Source organism: Salvelinus sp. IW2-2015, linkage group LG20 (genome assembly GCF_002910315.2).
Source record: "Salvelinus sp. IW2-2015 linkage group LG20, ASM291031v2, whole genome shotgun sequence".
Classification (NCBI taxonomy): domain Eukaryota; kingdom Metazoa; phylum Chordata; class Actinopteri; order Salmoniformes; family Salmonidae; genus Salvelinus; species Salvelinus sp. IW2-2015.
This window is the reverse complement of record NC_036860.1, coordinates 55054049-55073495: the sequence shown is the minus strand read 5'-3', so window position 1 is coordinate 55073495 and position 19447 is coordinate 55054049. Positions and strand designations below refer to the sequence as shown.

At 44.1% G+C, this 19447-nt stretch overlaps 1 protein-coding gene across 1 annotated transcript in view; it reads left to right on the top strand.

The window, feature by feature from the left end:
• Positions 1 to 16792, top strand: part of LOC111980664 (lysine-specific demethylase 2B-like) — a 45549-nt gene extending 28757 nt beyond the window's left edge. The window contains exons 14-22 of the mRNA XM_070449501.1: positions 8216 to 8452; positions 8576 to 8719; positions 10962 to 11049; positions 11206 to 11537; positions 11904 to 12949; positions 13939 to 14103; positions 14785 to 14941; positions 15228 to 15446; positions 16139 to 16792. Of these exons, the coding sequence (XP_070305602.1) occupies positions 8216 to 8452; positions 8576 to 8719; positions 10962 to 11049; positions 11206 to 11537; positions 11904 to 12949; positions 13939 to 14103; positions 14785 to 14941; positions 15228 to 15338 (2280 nt within the window). The 3' untranslated portion in view covers positions 15339 to 15446; positions 16139 to 16792. The remainder of the gene's footprint in view (positions 1 to 8215; positions 8453 to 8575; positions 8720 to 10961; positions 11050 to 11205; positions 11538 to 11903; positions 12950 to 13938; positions 14104 to 14784; positions 14942 to 15227; positions 15447 to 16138) is intronic.
• The last annotated feature ends 2655 nt before the right edge of the window (positions 16793 to 19447 follow it).

The following is a 19447-nucleotide window of genomic DNA, read 5'->3' as shown; positions in this document are numbered from 1 at the left end:
GTGATTTTGAATATGATTTAAAATATGAGTTTGTTTACAGTAGCTAATATCCCCTGGGTCTTTTAAGTGACCAGGCATAGCCTGTATGTCCTTGTTGTTTGCGTACAGTACATCTATATAAGGGATTGTTCTGTATAGAAAATGCTTGGGTGTTCCACCTAGGTGTTTTCTGGTCCGCCTAAGTTGTAATTTTGAAATATGTAGAAAAGATAATGTACCTATATACAGTACCAGTCAAAAGTTAGGACTCACCTACTCATTTTGGGGTTTTTCTTTATTTTTACTATTTTTTACATAGAATAATAGTGAAGACATCAAAACTGAAATAACACACATGGAATCCTGTAGTAACCAAAACAGTGTTAAACAAATCAAAATATATTTGAGATTCTTCAAAATATCCACCCTGTGCCTTGATAACAGCTTTGCACACTCTTGGCATTCTCTCAACCAGCTTTTTATTTTATTTAACCTTTTTATTTAACTAGGCAAGTCGGTTAAGAACAAATTCTTATTTACAATGACGGCCTACACCGGCCAAACCCTCCCCTACCCCGGACGACGCTGGGCCAATTGTGCGCCGCCCTATGAGGAATGCTTTTCCAACAGTCTTGAAGGAGTTCCCAAATATGCTGAGCACTTGTTGGCTGCTTTTCCATCACTCTGCGGTCCAACTCATCCCAAACCATCTCAATTGGGTTGAGGTCGGGTGATTGTGAAGGCCAGGTCATCTGATGCAGCACTCCATCACTCTCCTTCTTGGTAAATTGCCCTTACTCAGCCTGGAGGTGTGTTGTGTCATTGTCCTGTTGAAAAACAAATGATAGTCCCACTAAGCACAAATCAGATGGGATGGCGTATCGCTGCAGAATGCTGTGGTAGCCATGCTGGTTAAGTGTGCCTTTTTTAATTCTAAATAAATCAGTGTCACCAACAAAGCACCTCCACACCATCACACCTCGTCCTCCATGCTTCATGGTGGGAACCACACATGTGGAGATCATCTGTTCACCTACTCTGCGTCTCACAAAGACTCAGCGGTTGGAACGAAAAATCTCAAATTTGGACTCAACAGACCAAAGGACAGATTTCCACCAGTCTAATGTCCATTACTTGTGTTTCTTGACCCAAGCAAKTCTCTTCTTCTTCTTATTGGTGTCCAATGCCTGATTTCACACGGTCCCCTCTGAACAGTTGATGTTGAGATGTGTCTGTTACTTGAACTCTGAAGCATTTATTTGGGCTGCAATCTGAGGTGCAGTTACCTCTGCTGCAGAGGATAAGTTCATTAGAGTTAACTCTGGGTCTTTCTTTCCTGTGGCGGTCCTCATGAGAGACAGTTTCTTCATTGCGCTTGCTGGTTTTTGCGACYGCACTTGAAGAATCTTGAAATTTTCCAGGTTTGACTGACCTTCATGTCTTATAGTAATAATGGACTGCTGTTTCTCTTTGCCTATTTGAGCTGTTCTTGCCATAATATGGACTTGGTCTTTTACCAAATAGGGCTTCTTCTGTATACCACCCTACCTTGTCACAACACAACTGATTGGCTCAAATGCATTAAGAAGGAAAGAAATTCCACAAATGTACTTTTAACAAGGCACACATGTTGATTGAAATGCATTGTAGGTAAATGTAGCCTTTTATTTAACTAGGCAAGTCAGTTAAGAACAAATTCTTATTTACAATGACGGCCTACCCCGGACAAACTTGGGCCAATTGTGCACCGCCCTATGGGACTCCCAGTCATGGCTGGATGTGATACAGCCTGGATTCGAACCAGGGACTGTAATAATGCCTCTTGCACTGAGATGCAGTGCCTTAGACCGCTGCGCCACTCGGGAGCCCAAGAGTGTGCAAAGCTGTCATCAAGGCAAAGGGTGGCTACTTTGAAAAATCTCAAATATGAAATATATTTTTATGTAATACTTTTTTGGTTGCTASATGATTCCATATGTGTTATTTCATAGTTTTCATGTCTTCACTATTATTCTACAATGTAGAACAATAAAGAGAAACCCTTGAATGAGTAGGTGTGTCCAATCTTTTGACTGGTACTGTATACAGTGCCTTGCAAAAGTATTCATCACCTTTGGCGTTTTTCCTATTTTGTTGCGTTACAACCTGTAATTTAAATGGATTTTTATTTGGATTTCATTTAATGGACATACACCAAATAGTCCAAATTGGTGAAGTGAAATKAAAAAAATTGAATGTTTCAAAAAATAAAAAAATGAAAAAGTGGTGTGTGCATATGTATTCACCCCCTTTGCTCTGAAGCCCCTAAATAAGATCTGGTGCAACCAATTACCTTCAGAAGTCACACAATTAGTTAAATAAAGTCCACCTGTGTGCAATTGAAGTGTCACATGATCTGTCACATGATCTCAGTACTTATACACCTGTTCTGAAAGGCCCCAGAGTCTGCAACACCACTAAGCAAGGGGCTCCACCAAGCAAGCGGCACCATGAAGACCAAGGTGCTCTCCAAACAGGTCAGGTACAATGTTGTGAAGAACTACAGATCAGGGTTGGGTTATAAAAAAATATCAGAAACTTTGAACATCCCACAGAGCACCATTAAATCCATTATTACAWTTTTTWAAGAATATTGCACCACAACAAACCTGCCAAGAGAGGGCCGCCCACCAAAACTCACAGACCTGGCAAGGAGGGCATTAATCAGAGAGGCAACAAAGCTGCAAAGCTCCACAGCGGAGATTGGAGTATCTGTCCATAGGACCACTTTAAGCCAAACACTCCACAGAGCTGGACTTTACGGAAGAGTGGCCAGAAAAAAGCCATTGCTTAAAGAAAAAAATAAGTAAACACGTTTGGTGTTCGCCAATAGGCATTTGGGAGACTCCCCAAACATATGGAAGAAGGTATTCTGGTCAGATGAGACTAAAATGTAKTTTTTTGTCCATCGAGGATAATGCTATGTCTGGCGCAAACCCAACACCTCTCATCACCCCGAGAACAYCATCCCCACAGTGAAGCATGGTGGTGGCAGCATCATGTTRTTATTTTCATTGGCAGGGATTGGAAAACTGGTCAGAATTGAAGGAATTATGGATGGTGCTAAATACAGGGAAATTCTTGAGGGTAACCTGTTTCAGTCTTTGAGATTGGAGACTGGGATGGAGGTTCACCTTCCAGCAGGACAATGACCCTAAGCATACTGCTAAAGCAACACTTGAGTGGTTTAAGGGGAAACATGTCTTGGAATGGCCTCGTCAAAGCCCAAACCTCAATCCAATTGAGAATCTGTGGTATGACTTAAAGATTGCTGTACACCAGCGGAACCMATCCAACTTGAAGGAGCTGGAGCAGTTTTGCCTTGAAGAATGGGCAACAATCCCAGTGGCTAGATGTGCCAAGCTTATAGAGGCATACCCGAAGAGACTTGCAGCTGTAATTGCTGCAAAAGGTGGCTCTACAAAGTATTGCCTTTGTGGCCACTGTATTTAAAAAGATATATATCATCTTTGAGAACTAACTCACCAAAATAAAAGCTAGGGGGAAAAATGAATACATTCGGGATTATTGATTTTGTTTGAGCATATTACAGCATTAGCCATGGCAAAATGCATAGAATTGCACATTTTTCTCAGCTCCACGGCAGGATGTTAAATCGCAAGGAATTCGCTATAATATTGCAACATTTTCTCTCCGCTCCATGTGTAGAATTGCAGGTAATTGGCTTAAAATGCAAACATTACTCTACACCGCCAAGATTGGGGGCCTCAAATGTTCTTGCACATGAACTGGACCGAATTCGGCTGCGTCGATGGGCCGACCATGGCTATTGCCACACCCACCTTTTTTGATCCAGAAAAATATTTTAACGTGTGTGTGTGTGTTTTATSAGCAGCACTTACAACGTTGTCTCTGCGTTGGCTCAGGGCCAGAAATAAGAGGGGAAAATAAACACTCTTTCAGGAAGAAATAGACTCAATAATGGAAAATGCTCCACATCAAAGCAGCCCCTCTCCCCTCCATCTCCCACTGCCTTCAATTTAATTTTACAGCATATATAAACTTGTGCCCTCTCGTTGTTACGTAAAAGTGTTAGTGTTTTGGCATACAATGTTGCTAGGGAAACATGGAAACACTTTCAAACCAAGCTTTTAAGATGTTGGAGTGCAGATGATTTGAGTTAGAAAAATTGCATGTTCTCACTTGAGTGCGGTCAGATGTTGATGACTTCAAATTGTATTAGTCACATGCGGCGAATTCAACAGGTGTAGACCTTACAGTGAAATGCTTACTTACGAGCCCCTAACCAACAATGCAGTAAAAAMAWTTWWAATAAGAAATAAAAGTAATACGTAATTAAAGAGCAGCAGTAAAATAACAATAGCGAGACTATATACAGGGGCGTACCGGTACAGAGTCAATGTGTGGGAGCACCGGTTAGTCGAAGGTAATTGAGGTAATATGTACATGTAGGTAGAGTTATTAAAGTGACTATGCATAGATGATAACAACACTGAGTATCAGCGGTGTAAAAGGGGAGGGGGGGTGCAATGCAAATAGTCTGGGTAGCCATTTTATTAGATGTTCAGGAGTCTTATGGCTTGGGGGTGGAAGCTGTTTAGATGCATCTTGGACCTAGACTTGGCGCTCTGGTACCGCTTGCCGTGCGGTAGCAGAGAGAACAGTCTACGACTAGGGTGGCTGGAGTTTTGGGCAATTTTTAGGGCCTTCCTCTGACACCACCTGGTATAGAGGTCCTGGATGGCAGGAAGCTTTGCCTCAGTGATGTACTGGGCCGTACGCACTACCCTCTGTATTGGTGGCCGAGCAGTTGCCATACCAGGCAGTGATGCAACCAGTCAGGTTGCTATCGATGGTGCAGCTGTAGAACCTTTTGAGGATCTGAGGACCCATGCCAAATCTTTTCAGTCTCCTGAGGGRGAATAGGTTTTGTCGTGCCCTCTTCACGACTGTCTTGGGGTGCTTCCTTGGACCATGTTAGTTTGTTGGTGATGTGGACACCAATGAACTTGAAGCTCTCAACCTGCTCCACTACAGCCCCGTCGATGAGAATGGGGGTGTGYTCGGTCCTCTTTTTCCTGTAGTCCACAATCTCCTTTGTCTTGATCACATTGAGGGAGAGGCTGTTGGCACCACACGACCAGGTCTCTGACCACCTCCCTATAGGGTGTCTCGTCGTTGTCGGTTGTCATCAACAAACTTAATGATGGTGTTGGAGACGTGCCTGGCTGTGGAGTCATGAGTGAACAGGGAGAACAGGAGGGGACTGAGCATGCACCCCTGAGGGGCCCCTGTGTTGAGAATCAGTGTGGCGGATGTGTTGYKAYCTACCCTTACCACCTGGGGGYGGCCCGTCAGGAAGTCCAGGATCCAGTTGCAGAGGGAGGTGTTTAGTCCCAGGGTCCTTAGCTTAGTGATGAGCTTTGAGGGCACTATGGTGTTGAACGCTGAGCTGTAGTCAATGAATAGCATTCTCACATAGGTGTTTCTTTTGTCCTGGTGCGAAAGGGCAGTGTGGAGTGCAGTAGAGATTGCATCATCTGTTAGGGTGGTATGCAAATTGGAGTGGGTCTAGGGTTTCTGAGATAATGGTGTTGCTGTGAGCCATGGCCAGCCTTTCAAAGCACTTCATGGCTACAGACGTGAGTGCTACGGGTCAGTAGCCATTTAGGCAGGTTTCCTTAGTGTTCCTGTGCACAGGGACGATGGTGGTCTGCTTGAAACATGTTGGTATTACAGACTCGGACAGGGAGAGGTTGAAAATGTCAGTGAAGACACTTACCAGTTGGTCAGTGCATGCTCGCAGTACATGTTCTGGTCATCTGTCTGGCCCTGTTGACCTGTTTTAAAGGTCTTACATCAGCTGCGGAGAGCGTGATCACACAGTCTTCCGGAACAGCTGGTGCTCTCATGCATGTTTCGGTGTTATTTGCCTCAAAGSGAGCATAGAAGTAGTTTAGCTCGTCTGGTAGGCTCGTGTCACTGGGAAGCTCTCGGGTGTGCTTCCCTTTGTAGTCTGTAATGGTTTGCAAGCCCTGCCATATCCGACAAGCGTCAGAGCCGGGTGTAGTATGAATTCGATCTTAGTCCTGTATTGACGCTTTGCCTGTTTGATGGTTCGTCGGGGGGCATAGCGGGATTTCTTATAAGCTTCCGGGTTAGATTCCAGCTCCTTGAAAGCGGCAGCTCTAGCCTTTAGCTCAGTGGGAATGTTGCCTGTAATTCATGGCTTCTGGTTGTGGTATGTACGTATGGTCACTGTGGGGATGACGTCATCTATGCATTTATTGTTGAAGCCAATGACTGATGTGGTGTACTCCTCAATGCCATCGGAGGAATCCCGGAACTTATTCCAGTCTGTGCTAGCAAAACAGTCATGTAGCTTAGCATCTGCTTCATCTGACCCATTTTTTTTTATTGATTGAGTCACTGGTGCTTCCTGCAGGAATCAGGATAGAATTATGGTCAGATTTGACAAATGGAGTGCGACGGAGAGCATTGTATGCGTGAGTGGAGTAAAGGTGGTCCAGAGGTGTTTAATTGTGTTTATTTATAAAAATAAAATAAAAAATCTTCCTCTGTTTGCACATTTAACATGCTGATAGAAATTTGGTAAGACTGATTTAAGTTTTCCTGCATTAAAGCCCCCGACTATTAGGAGCACCGCCTTTGGGTGAGTGTTTTCCTGTTTGCTTATGACGGAATACAGCTCATTCAGTGCAGTCTTAGTGCCAGCCTCAGTCTGTGGTGGTATGTAGACCGCTACGAAAAATACAGATGAACTCTCTAGGTAGATAGCGTGGTGTACAGCTTATCAGGAGATGCTCTAACTCAGGTGAGCAAAACCTYGAGACTTCCCTAGATATCGTTCACCAGCTGTTATTTACAAAAATACATTGTCCGCCGCCCCTTGTCTTACCAGACGCCGCTGTTCTATCCTGCCGATACAGCGTATAACCAGCCAGCTGTATGTTGATAATGTCGTCGTTCAGCCACGACTCCATGAAGCATAAGATATTACAGTTTTGAATGTTGGTAGTTTAATCTTCCGCGTAGGTCATCGATTTTATTTTCCAAAGATTGCACATTTGCTAGCAGAATGGAAGGCAGTGGGGGTTTATTCCAGCCACCCCAGTCATAGACTGTTCTCTCTACTACTGCATGGCAAGCGGTACCGGAGTGCCAAGTCTAGGACAAAAAGACTTCTACCCGGGACTATTTACATTGTGTGCCCCCCCCCAACCCCTCTTTTACACTGCTGCTACTCTCTGTTTATCTTATATGCATACTCACTTTAACCATACATCCATGTACATACTACCTCAATTGGGCTGACCAACCAGTGCTTCCGCACATTGACTAACTGGGCTATCTGCATTGTGTCCCACCTCCCGCCAACCCCTCCTTTTACACTACTGCTTCTCTCTGTTCATCATATATGCATAGTCACTTTAACCATACCTACATGTACATACTACCTCAATAAGCCTGACTAACCGGTGTCTGTATATAGCCTTGCTACTCTTATTTTCAAATGTATTTTTACTGTTGTTTWATTWATTTMCTTACTTACCTACACATACCTTTTTTTCGCACTATTGGTTAGAGCCTGTAAGTACGCATTTCACTGTAAGGTCTACACCTGTTGTATTCGGCGCACGGGACAAATAAACTTTGATTTGATAATGAATTCTCAGAAGGCAGCCCGCCCTTTGGCTCCTTTTTCTCTGCCTTCTCTTCACTCAAATGACAGGGATCTAGGCCTGTACCCATGGTTCTGTGTTTTCCGTAGTAGATGGTTAGACCAGCGAACTAGGTATCACAGGTCATCATAAAAGCACTGCTTCTTGTGGTGCAGAACTTAGTTGGTCAACTGCTGGGATTGATTAGATGAGTCAATTCACCTGGTTTCCCTAAACAGCTGCCAATTCCGGGGTCAATATGACAGCAAATACTGCAACACCCTGCAGACCTGATCCTGTATTCACAAAGCCTTTCAGAGTAGGTGTTGATCAAGTGTCAGTCTTTTAGATCATAATGAATTGGGAGTATTTGGACTGATTGGGACCTGATTCTAGATGAGCACTCCTACTCTGAGACTCTTTGTGAATATAGGCCCAGATCCATCTGTCTCTGTACTAGACCTTGCTTTCACTTTTTGTGTTGTTGTACTATAAAGATACCTGACTCCTACCTCTTCATCTTCTCCATTCAGCAGCAGAGACCTCCCAACAGGCCCAAACCCAAAATGGCGGCCTCGTCTCCTGCGCCTGCGGTCAAGCTATCGGCCAGCCGGAGCACGTCTGGGGCCCGGAGAAGGAGGACGCGATGTCGGAAGTGTGAGGCGTGCCTGAGGACAGAGTGTGGAGAATGCCACTTCTGTAAAGACATGAAGAAGTTTGGCGGGCCGGGTCGCATGAAACAGTCCTGCATCATGAGGCAGTGTATTGCGGTAGGCCTCATACTAACCTGCAGAGTATTTGGACATTCTTTGTATGTGTGTGGACATTTTATCTGGTGACTATGTGCAGAGGGGGAGTTTCTAATATACTAATGTGGTGTTTGTTGTCTCCAGCCTGTCCTGCCACACACTGCGGTGTGTCTGGTGTGTGGGGAGGCAGGGAAGGAGGACACAGTGGAGGAAGAGGAGGACAAATTTAACCTCATGCTCATGGAGTGCTCCATCTGCAATGAGATAGTCCATCCACTCTGCCTCAAGGTAAACTGCTCAAGACAGTATGCTGTTAATGAGCATCTTATCTGTTTGATTTAATTGATTCARTGTGAGCACTTACATTACTGCAGTAATATTTGTTTATGGTAGCCCTTCCTCCTATAGAGCAGGGGTCGGCGACTGAGAGTGGTTTGGTTTTGTCCCGCACCCCCAAAGAAAAGTATTTAGAATTTTTAAGATTTATGTTTTTGGTCAAAAGAATGTAAAGTCACCAGGAGCAAAAMATTAGTTTAATTTAGGAAATCTATTCCCAGGTATTCCCACAAATAAAGAGACATACGTGAACGTGTCTCAATGTATTCAAGGTATGAAATTATTGTTATTAGGGGTTCAGAGCAAAGCCGTGGCGCAGTTATAAGCAGTCTCACTTAAACCCCCATATCTATCCGCTGCTCCGTTTGACATTTGTTACGTTACAGCCTTATTCTAAAACGGATTACATGTTGTTTTTTCTCAATCCCCATAATGACAAAGCAAAAACAGGTTTTTAGAAATGTTTTCAAATGTATGAAAAATAAAAAACTGATATCCCATTGACATAAGTATTCAGACCCTTTACTCAATACTTTACTTCATCGTAAGGATGGTGCCAGGTTTCCTCCAGACGTGACGCTTGGCGTTCAGGCCAAAGAGTTCAGTCTTGGTTTCATCAGACCAGAAAATCTAAATCTTGTTTCTCATGGTCTGAGAGTCCTTTAGGTGCCTTTTGCCTTTTACTGAGGAGTGGCTTCCGTCTGGCCACTCTACCATAAAGGMCTGATTGGTGGAGTGCTGCAGAGATGGTTGTCCTTCTGGAAGGTTATCCCATCTCCACAAAGGAACTCTGGAGCTCTGTCAGAGTGACYATCAGGTTCTTGGTCACCTCCGTGAACAAGGCCCTTCTCCCCCGACTGCTCAATTAGGCCAGGTGGCCAGCTCTAGGAAGAGTCTTGGTGGTTCCAATCTTCTTCCATTTAAGAATGGAGACCACTGTGTTCTTGGGGACCTACAATGCTGCAGAAATGTTTTGGTATCCTTCTCCAGATCAGTGCCTCGACACAATTCTGTCTCGGAGCTCTACGGACAATTCCTTCGACCTCATGACTTGGTTTTTGCCCTGACATGCACTATCAACKGTGGGACCTCATATAGACAGGGAATTCCCTTTCCAAATCATGTCCAATCAATACATTTACCACAGGTGGATTCCAATCAAGTTGTAGAAACATCTMAAGGATGATCAATGGAAACAGGATGGACCTTGAGAAAAGCTAAGGGTTTAGTTAAGAGATGGCTGAGTTATTGATAAATCAGGAAATGTGATTTCATGTGTCAATTTTAAATCCTTTGTAAATCCTGTGTAATGTCATCAAAGACATTACATTGATGAACCATGTTAAGTTTGGCATTGATATCTTAACAAATAAGCAAACTAAYAATTCACTTGTTTAACTATGTAATGCTACAACTTAAAATAATCATAACAAATMTTTTCATTGACAAAAGCCAGATTCACTCCAAATTTGGTTGTTCACTTCAAATGTTCGCCAGTAGATGCATATTAGCACATATGTTAAAATATGCCAAAATACTTTTAAAAAATCTTCTCATGAGCCATAGGACCAAATGACACCAAATTTGGTCCTGATCAGTAAAAGATGGCTGAGTTATTGACAAATCAAAATCTGATTTTAAGAGCTCATTTAACCCACTGTAAATCCACATTTAACAGTGGCCTATCGACTTGAAACTTGTCATTGTTATCATGGACGTCCTTAAGATGTACCACACTGAATTTGGTATTGATATTTTTTTTTTAAACAAGAAAAATATTAACAACTCACTCTTTGCATATGTAACGCTAATGATTTTGTATTTAGTGCACATAAAGGAAGATACAGTAGTTCCTACATGATAGTGCTTGCTTTGTTATCCAACTGATMTTGTGTTCCTTTTGTCACCCTGTGAACCCTGTTTATTGCTGCTCGTAGCTATATTTTTCACCCCCMAAAAATATGAGGGTCTAAGTTGTGGTCAATTTGCAGTGTACATATTATCATAATTATGTTCCGGCCCCCCCATCTTCCGCTCCGACAAAAATYGGTCCGCAGATTAATCTAGTTGCCTTCCCCTGCTATAAAGGACTTATTCTGCAAATGATAAATTATAGCTTTGTTTCATACTTTATCACTTTTACTTGTGCTTCCTATCACCTTCACCAACTCACTACTTGTGCTCTCTTGTTCAGGTGAAGAATTCTGGTGGAGTTGTAAATGAAGAGTTGCCAAACTGCTGGGAGTGTCCAAAATGCAACCATGCAGGGAAGACCGGGAAAGTAAGCATCTATGTGGTTGTGGAAATTAATGTTCTAGGCAGAATATCTACGCTCTGCACTGTTCAATAAATCACGTTTATTATAAAAAGACTTGAATTGTCTGGAAACAAATAGGCAAAAGGTATAAAGTTGTCTTCCCTTGTTTCTTCCCTTTTGGCTGTCAAGCAAAAAAGAGGACCAGGATTCAAGTACGCGTCCAACCTTCCCGGGTCGCTACTGAAGGACTCGCGATTGAACCGTGACGTTAAGGAAGAGTCCGACCTGCCCAGTGTGCCAACATCACCCACTGCAGTGAAGAGGAAGGTAGAGCGTGATGACACCCCCAAGAGGAAAGCAGAGGAATATCCTCCTCTGAAGAAACGTTCTCCCATGTTGTCTCTGGGCGGGCTACCTCATCCCCGACCCAGGCCTGAGGACAACCCTCTGAGGAAGAAGAGGAAGCTGTTCGACATCAAAGATGAGGACGAGCCTCCTGTTGTCAAGAAAAAGGTAATTTATCCAACAGGCTTTAAGCTGACTATGGATAATTATTTTTATATTGACTGTCTTTACTGAGCATTCCTCTTGATTTGATAAGAGACAGATTTGATAAGGCCCAGAGTTTATTTTGTCAAGATTCTATTACCAAACAACCCTTTTGATTTGAGGATTTGTAGTCCACTTACTTGTCAAACACCTTTTGGAGAAAAATTTTTACATTTACATTTAAGTCATTTAGCAGACGCTCTTATCCAGAGCGACTTACAAAAATCTATGATAAATAAGGTCTTTATAAAAATGCAAATTAAAACTGTAAAGATGATTGTAACAAATGAATGTCAGAGTAATTGATATGCTCCCCATGTGCCCTTACAGAAGAAGCCCCCAAAACCCGATGACTCCTTCACCTCCAAGCTGTTACGGCCCATCAAGCAAGAGAAAGTTGATGAGGACGAAGACCATGAAGATGACAGATACACAGGGGACAGGGTTGCAGCTAAAGGGAAAAGAGAAGAGGATGAAGATGAGGAGGAAGAAGAGGAGAAAGATGGTGTAGAGGACAGTAAAGACGGTAAAGTAAAGACTATGCTGAGTCCACTGTTACGGACGTCTGCAGCCAGAGAGAGTGACCAGTCYTGCTCCAGCTCTCCCCGGGCAGGGCCCAGCAGTGAGGGGGGCGATGCCCCAGAGAAGACACTTGGCCAGCTGAAGGCACACCAGCGACGCCGCCTACCCAACAAAGAGCTGAGCAAGGAGCTGAGCAAAGAGCTCAACCTGGAGATCCAGAAGACCGAGGACTGCTTGGCCAATCAGAACCGCAGACCACTGAAGGGGGAGAACAGCCCAACCAATAACAACCGTCGACCACTGAAGACTGAGGACTCTATCAATCAGAACCGCAGACCACTAAAAACAGAGGACTCCCCCACCAATCAGAACCGCAGGCCAATTAAGACTGAGGATGGCCTATCCAATCACAACCGCCGGCCATTGAAGATCGAGGACAGGTTAGTCAATCGGAATCACAGGCCAATGAAGACAGAGCCTGAGAGTGACGGGGAGGAGCATAAGCCCAAGCGGCCACTCGACAACGGCAGCAGTGACCTCGGAGACTGGCTCCACCCCAGGGGGCGGGAATTAAATGGGACGGCCCGCCAGCTCTCGCCCCTGGGGTGGAACCGCAGCTCTCCGATCACACCTATTTGCCCACGCCCCCCTCCCTGCCACTCACCGTCCAAGTGTGTACAGATGGAGCGTCACGTGATCCGGCCGCCTCCCATCAGCCCCCCGCCAGACAGACTTCCCCTGGATGACGGACAGGCCCACGTGATGCGCAGGGAGGTGTGGATGGTCGTGTTCGGCCACCTCGCACACAGAGACCTGTGTGTCTGCATGCGCGTCTGCAAGACCTGGAACAGATGGTGAGCTGTAGCTATCGGAGGTCGTGTCTACACTTGACAATTTACATGCAACTTCTGCTATCAGAATACGAAGATCGTATGGGTCTAGACGCACAAAAGTCACTTTGTGGTCTGATTGTGTTCAGATCTGTCTGACCACTTCAGGAGGTGGTCAGGGATGCGTTGTGTGCGGATTTCTCCTCAGTCTGGACGCAATCAGGCTACCAAAAGCGCATACATTGGACGACGTCATCAGTGTCTAGAAAACYTGTGTTTTGGGACCGAGAGGCACCTTATCAAAACAAATKTATTTATAAAGCCCGTCTTACATCARCTGATATCACAAAGTGCTGTACAGAAACCCAGCCTAAAACCCCAAACAGCAAGCAATGCAGGTGTAGACGCACGGTGGCTAGGAAAAACTCCCTCGAAAGGCCATCATTATAACATTGGAGGAAATGCGTTCCTAGCGTGTGAGGATCGTGTTTGCTGGCCTCATAAATGCTTTTGTTTGGCTAGAGTTATGCAATCCCTTCAGCATTGCTTGGTAACTACAGAGGTTAGCTGGCTACTTAGCTATACAGTAGTTAGCTACTGCCGTCTATTGTTGTTGTTATCATATTTGGTTTATTCCACCATTTGTAGAATGCACACTGGCATTTGATTATAGTGCAGGAACGGACACAATGTGGACGCATTTAAATGTAGACTCGTGACGTGTTCGGAATTCCATGATCAGAACTCCATTATCAGAATACTAAAGCTGCATGAACTGCCAAGTCCAGACAGGGCCTGATAGACCAAAACGTCTGGTACGAAGTTGGACAAGTCAGTCTTGTGAATAGTGGGTTGTGTTTTTCAAAGTGGTCTTTGTTTATTGGAAAGACCGTATGAACACTAAGCTGTAAGGCTCGTGGCTTGCCTAGAGCTCTCCGTCAGTGTTAGTCTTTCCACAGCTGTAGCTATGGTGGCTGTGTGATCGTGTAGTTACCTTCGTCCCTGCCTCCCAGGTGCTGTGATAAGAAACTGTGGACGCAGATCGATCCTGAACCCGCTGTAAGTCATCACTCCCCTCATGCTGAGTGGCATCATCCGCAGACAGCCTGTGGCTCTGGACCTCAGCTGGACCAACATCTCCAAGAAGCAGCTCAGCTGGCTCATCAACAGACTGCCAGGTATATTCAACACTAGCCAGCAGTGTTGTAACTGAGGCAATGTGCATATCCCTCTGTGGCTTTTTAATAGAACGGTTACAGTATCACCTAGCCATTATACTGTGTCTGTCCATGGCTCTGGGTACACACTGCAAACCTGATGTACCACTGCAGCTGTTACTGTGCTTCTTTGTACTGAGAGCATTGATAAGAACGTATTTAATGTGACGTATTGTGGATAATGTAACGCTGTCTTTGTTTCCTTGGTTGGGTGAGCTGGAAGTTTCAGAGAATGCTGCCGTATGTCTGCGATTCTGCTCATAATAATGGTATCCCCAGGGTTCCTCAGTGTTTCTGACGATTGGCTTTGTTTCTTCTTAGAATTAATTATGCGGCGACTGTAATTACATTTGCATAGTGATGGTTTTTGTTTGCTTGATTTGCACCCTCAGGTTAATGAACTGTTGGAGACTATTAAGACCCCCCAAAAGGATTGAACGGGGCAGCAGATAATGTTACACGCTTTGAGTTTTGAGTTACTTAATTAGGACTGACTTGTCCAAGGGAGGCAAACCCATTCTGTATTATTATGGCTTGTGTTTCGGTCGGTCATTTTGACAGTGCTAGGGTGTGTTTAGTGGAATTGGAGAGTGAGTGATGTCGTTGATTTGACCCTCTTAACCCCTGACTGTTGTCCTGCAGGTCTGCGGATGCCTGCTCTCAGGCTGCTCCTGGTGGCTGTGTCTGCCTCTCAACCGCCAGCTGCCCCCTGCGCGGACCCTGGACGTCAGGTGGTAGAGGGTCTCAAAGACGCCCAGATGAGGGATCTGCTCTCACCCCACCACAGACAACAGACCAGGTAGGTTTTCGCCATCCTGCACTGTGTTAGTGACCATCTGGACACATGGTGTGAAGTATTGAACAGTATGTCAATCTGCTTTGGAGTCCAGTCAGGCTRYTGCAGCCCATCCATGTCAGGTCTTGCTGTGCTCTCTGCTGACCATTTGTGTCGGTCTTTATAGGCCACACAGCTGGAAAAGCTTGCATTCGATTTTGCTCCTAGTAGAAGTAAGGAAGCTTTTTAAAAAAATATTTAAAAAAGAACTTGACATGCATTCAATCTTTGTCTCTCTCTACCTCTCTAGGTCAGCTGGACAACAGGAGTAAGCTGCGAAATGTGGTGGACCTGCGTCTGGCCGGGCTGGACATCACGGACACCTCTCTGCGCCTCCTCATCCGCTACATGCCCCAACTGACCAGACTGGACCTGAGCTACTGCAACCACGTTACTGACCAGTCAGTCAACATCCTGACCGCTGCAGGGACCACCACCAGAGACTCGCTCACTGACATCAACCTCTCCGGTAGGATCATACAAGGCCATGTCACAATGCCTACTATCACTATAGACATTGGCCATGTCAGAATGTCTCTACTAAAAGTAATCACCGCTAACAGTACTATTCACTATTTAGAACATACTGGTGAGAATCCGGACATGGCCATTGACTGCTCATTGCAATGTTCATTCATTGCTTCATAGGTCTTATTGAATAACAAATGTTCCCTACTGAGATGAATGTGTGCCTCCATAAAGTCATATAACGACCCCATAAACACCAGTATAAAGTATAAATAGCTTAAATAGAGAATTGTCTCTATTTCTGATGCACAGTTGGAGCCATGGGGTGGAGTAAAACTAGGCTCCATTCCAAACACCATAACTGAAGTACCCCCATGGTTCTCCTCTCCCTGAGTAGTGCTGTTAAAGGTTGGGTCAATGTGGGACAGACAGACAGGGGGTTCTCTGGCACCACTGATGTCTAATTATCCACTGTCAGTCACTGTTAATGGGGGAAGCCGTCACCCATTGACTGCACTCAATATGCTCATGACTATGGTGAGGTTTTGGTTGGAGCCTTTATTCTAGAAAACAAATGACTGTTATGACCAAGTATATAGGAGGCGCCTATCTTTGTGTTTTAACTGAAGATGATGAATGGTCTCATATTACGACAACCTAATACTGTATATTCCTCCTCCCTAATCTCTGCAGTGTGCAACAGAGTCACGGACCAGTCCCTGACCTACTTCAAGCGCTGTGGAAGCATCTGTCATATTGACTTGCGATACTGCAAGCAGGTGACCAAAGAGGGCTGYGAGCAATTCATTGCTGAGATGTCAGTGAGTGTACAGTTTGAACTAGTAGAGGAGAAACTACTGCTGAAACTCAGCTAGTGGACAAACAGCAGGTTGACGAAGACTGTACTGTATGCACTGGCTAGCTAGGACACTCGTTAGAATAAGGAACTGGCAAGGGTGATGTTATCACCATGGAGACGGTGTTGTATTTCACGCATCTCTGTGCAAAAAACAACCCACATTGGAAATGGCATAAGACATTTTAATAGTGACTGTTGCCCTGATACTCATTGAATGGCTCTTGTGCTGCTGAAGCAAGAATGTTTTCCAGAACAGGATGTTCAACATGTAAGGCAGGACACCTGGCTGTACTGGAAATTTGACAGCGCATGTTTTTTTTTTTCTTTGTTTGTCTTTGCTAAGATATTGAAGTATTTAATTTTTTCTTTCTGCAAGTGAACTCTATAAATACATACATACATACATACATACATACATACATACATACATACATACATACATACATATATACAGTTGAAGTCGGAAGTTTACATACACCTTAGCCAAATACATTTAAACTCAGTTTTTCACAATTCCTGACATTTAATCCTAGTAATAATTCCCTGTCTTAGGTCAGTTAGGATCACCACTTTATTTTAAGAATGTGACGTCGAATAAAGTAGAGAGAATGATTTATTTCAGCTTTATTTCTTTCATCACATTCCCAGTGGGTCGAAGTTTAACTACACTCAATTAGTATTTGGTAGCTTTGCCTTTAAACTGTTTAACTTTGGTCAATAGTTTTGGTAGCCATCCACAAGCTTCCCAAATAAGTTGGGTGAATTTTGTCCCCATTCCTCCTGACAGAGCTGGTGGTAACTAGTCAGGTTTGTAGGCCTCCTTGCTCGCACACGCTTTTCAGTTCTGCCCACAAATTTTCTATAGGATTGAGGTCAGGACTTTGTGATGGCCACTCCAATACCTTGACTTTGTTGTCCTTAACCCCAGTTTGCCACAACTTTGGAAGTATAACTTGGGGTCATTGTCCATTTGGAAACGCATTTGCGACCAAGCTTTAACTTCCTGATGATGTCTTAGGATTGCTTCAATATATCACATAATTTCCCTTCCTCATGATGCCATCTATTTTGCGAAGTCACCAGTCCTCCTGCAGCAAACACCCCCACAACATGATGCTGCCACCTTGTGGTTCACTGGTTGGGATGGTGTTCTTCGGTTTGCAAGCCTCCCCTTTTTCTCCAACTAAAGATGGTCATTATGGCCATCGGTTCTATTTTTGTTTCATCAGACACCAGAGGACCTTTCTCGCAAAAGTACAATCTTTGTCCCCATGTGCAGTTGCAACCGTAGTCTGGCTTTTTTTTGGCGGTTTTGGAGGCAGTGGCTTCTTCCTTGCTGAGCGGCCTTTCAGGTTTATGTGATATATGGACTCGTTTTACTGTGGATATAGATACTTTTGTACCTGTTTCCTCCAGCATCTTCACAAGGTCCTTTGCTGTTGTTCTGAAATTGATTTGCACTTTTCGCACCAAAGTACGTTAATCTCTAGGAGACAGAACGCGTCTCCTTCCTGAGCGGTATGCCGGCTGCRTGGTCCCATGGTGTTTATACTTACATACTATTGTTTGTACAGATGAACGTGGTACCTAAGTGTATGTAAACTTCCGACTTCAACTATATAAAACCCTTTTGGAATTATGTTAGCACAGCTGAAAACTGTTGTGCTGATTTAAAGAAGCAATACAACTGGCCTTCTTTAGACTAGTTGAGTATCTGGAGCATCAGCATTTGTGGGTTCGATTACAGGCTCAAAATGGCCASAAACCAAGTACTTTCTTCTGAAACTCGTCAGTCTATTCTTGTTCTGAGAAATGAAGGCTATTCCATGCGAGAAATTGCCAAGAAACTGAAAATCTTGTATAACGCTGTGTACTACTCCCTTCACAGAACAGAGAAAACTGGCACTAACCAGAATAGAGAGGAGTGGGAGGCCCCGGTGCACAACTGAGCAAGAGGACAAGTACATTAGAGTGTCTAGTTTGAGAAACAGACGCCTCACAAGTCCTCAACTGGCAGCTTCATTAAATWGTACCCGCAAAACACCAGTCTCAACGTCAACAGTGAAGAGGCGACTCCAGGATGCTGGCCTAGGCAGAGCGGCAAAGAAAAAGCCATATCTCAGACTGGCCAATAAAAATAAAAGGTTAAGATGGGCAACAGATCACAGACACAAGACAGAGGAACTCTGCCTAGAAGACCAGCATCCCGGAGTCGCCTCTTCACTGTTGCCGTTGAGACTGGTGTTTTAAAAAAACAAGGACATTTTTAAGTGACCAAAACTTTTGAACGGTAGTGTATGTATGTACACAGACACACACACACACACACACACACACACTGAGTGAAAAAAACATTAGGAACACCTTCCTAATATGGAGTTGCACCCTTTTGCCCTCAACAGCCTCATTACGTTGGGGACTCTACAAGGTGTCAAGTTTTCTCCAATGCTTCCTACAGTTCTGTCAAGTTGGCTGGATGTCCTTTGGGTGGTGGACCATTCTTGATACACACGGGAAACGTGTTGCGTGTGAAAAACCCAGCAGCATTGCAGTTCTTGACTCACTCAAACTGGTGTGCCTGGCTCCTACTACAATAACCTTTTGAAAGGCACTTAAATCTTTTGTCTTCCCATTCCCCGTCTGAATGGCACACRTACACAATCCATGTCTCAATTGTTGCAAGGCTTAGAAATCATTCTTTAACGGGTCTCCTCCCCTTCATCTACACTGATTTGAAGTGGATTTAACATCACATTAATAAGGGACCATAGCTTTCACYGGGATTCACCTGGTCAGTCTGTCATTGAAAGAGCAGGTGTTCTCTTTCTATGAGGAATGATTGWTTTGGGTTAAAAACCACTCCAGGCCACTCTTGAACATCTAAAACTATATAGATATTATAATGGGACGATATATTTTCAAATAACTGCCTTTTTTTCCTGACCTGCAAATTTGCTKTTGACGAACAAACACATCAGTCCGAAAATAAATCTGTGCGGCTCAACGTTTAATTTTGAAAAGCTGATGTGGCCCTCGAGCCAAAATGATTGGCCACCCCTGGTTTACACAATGGTCATGTTTTTCTAATTCTGTTCATTATTTTATTTTGTTGCAATGCACCGTTTCTACATTATACAGAACAA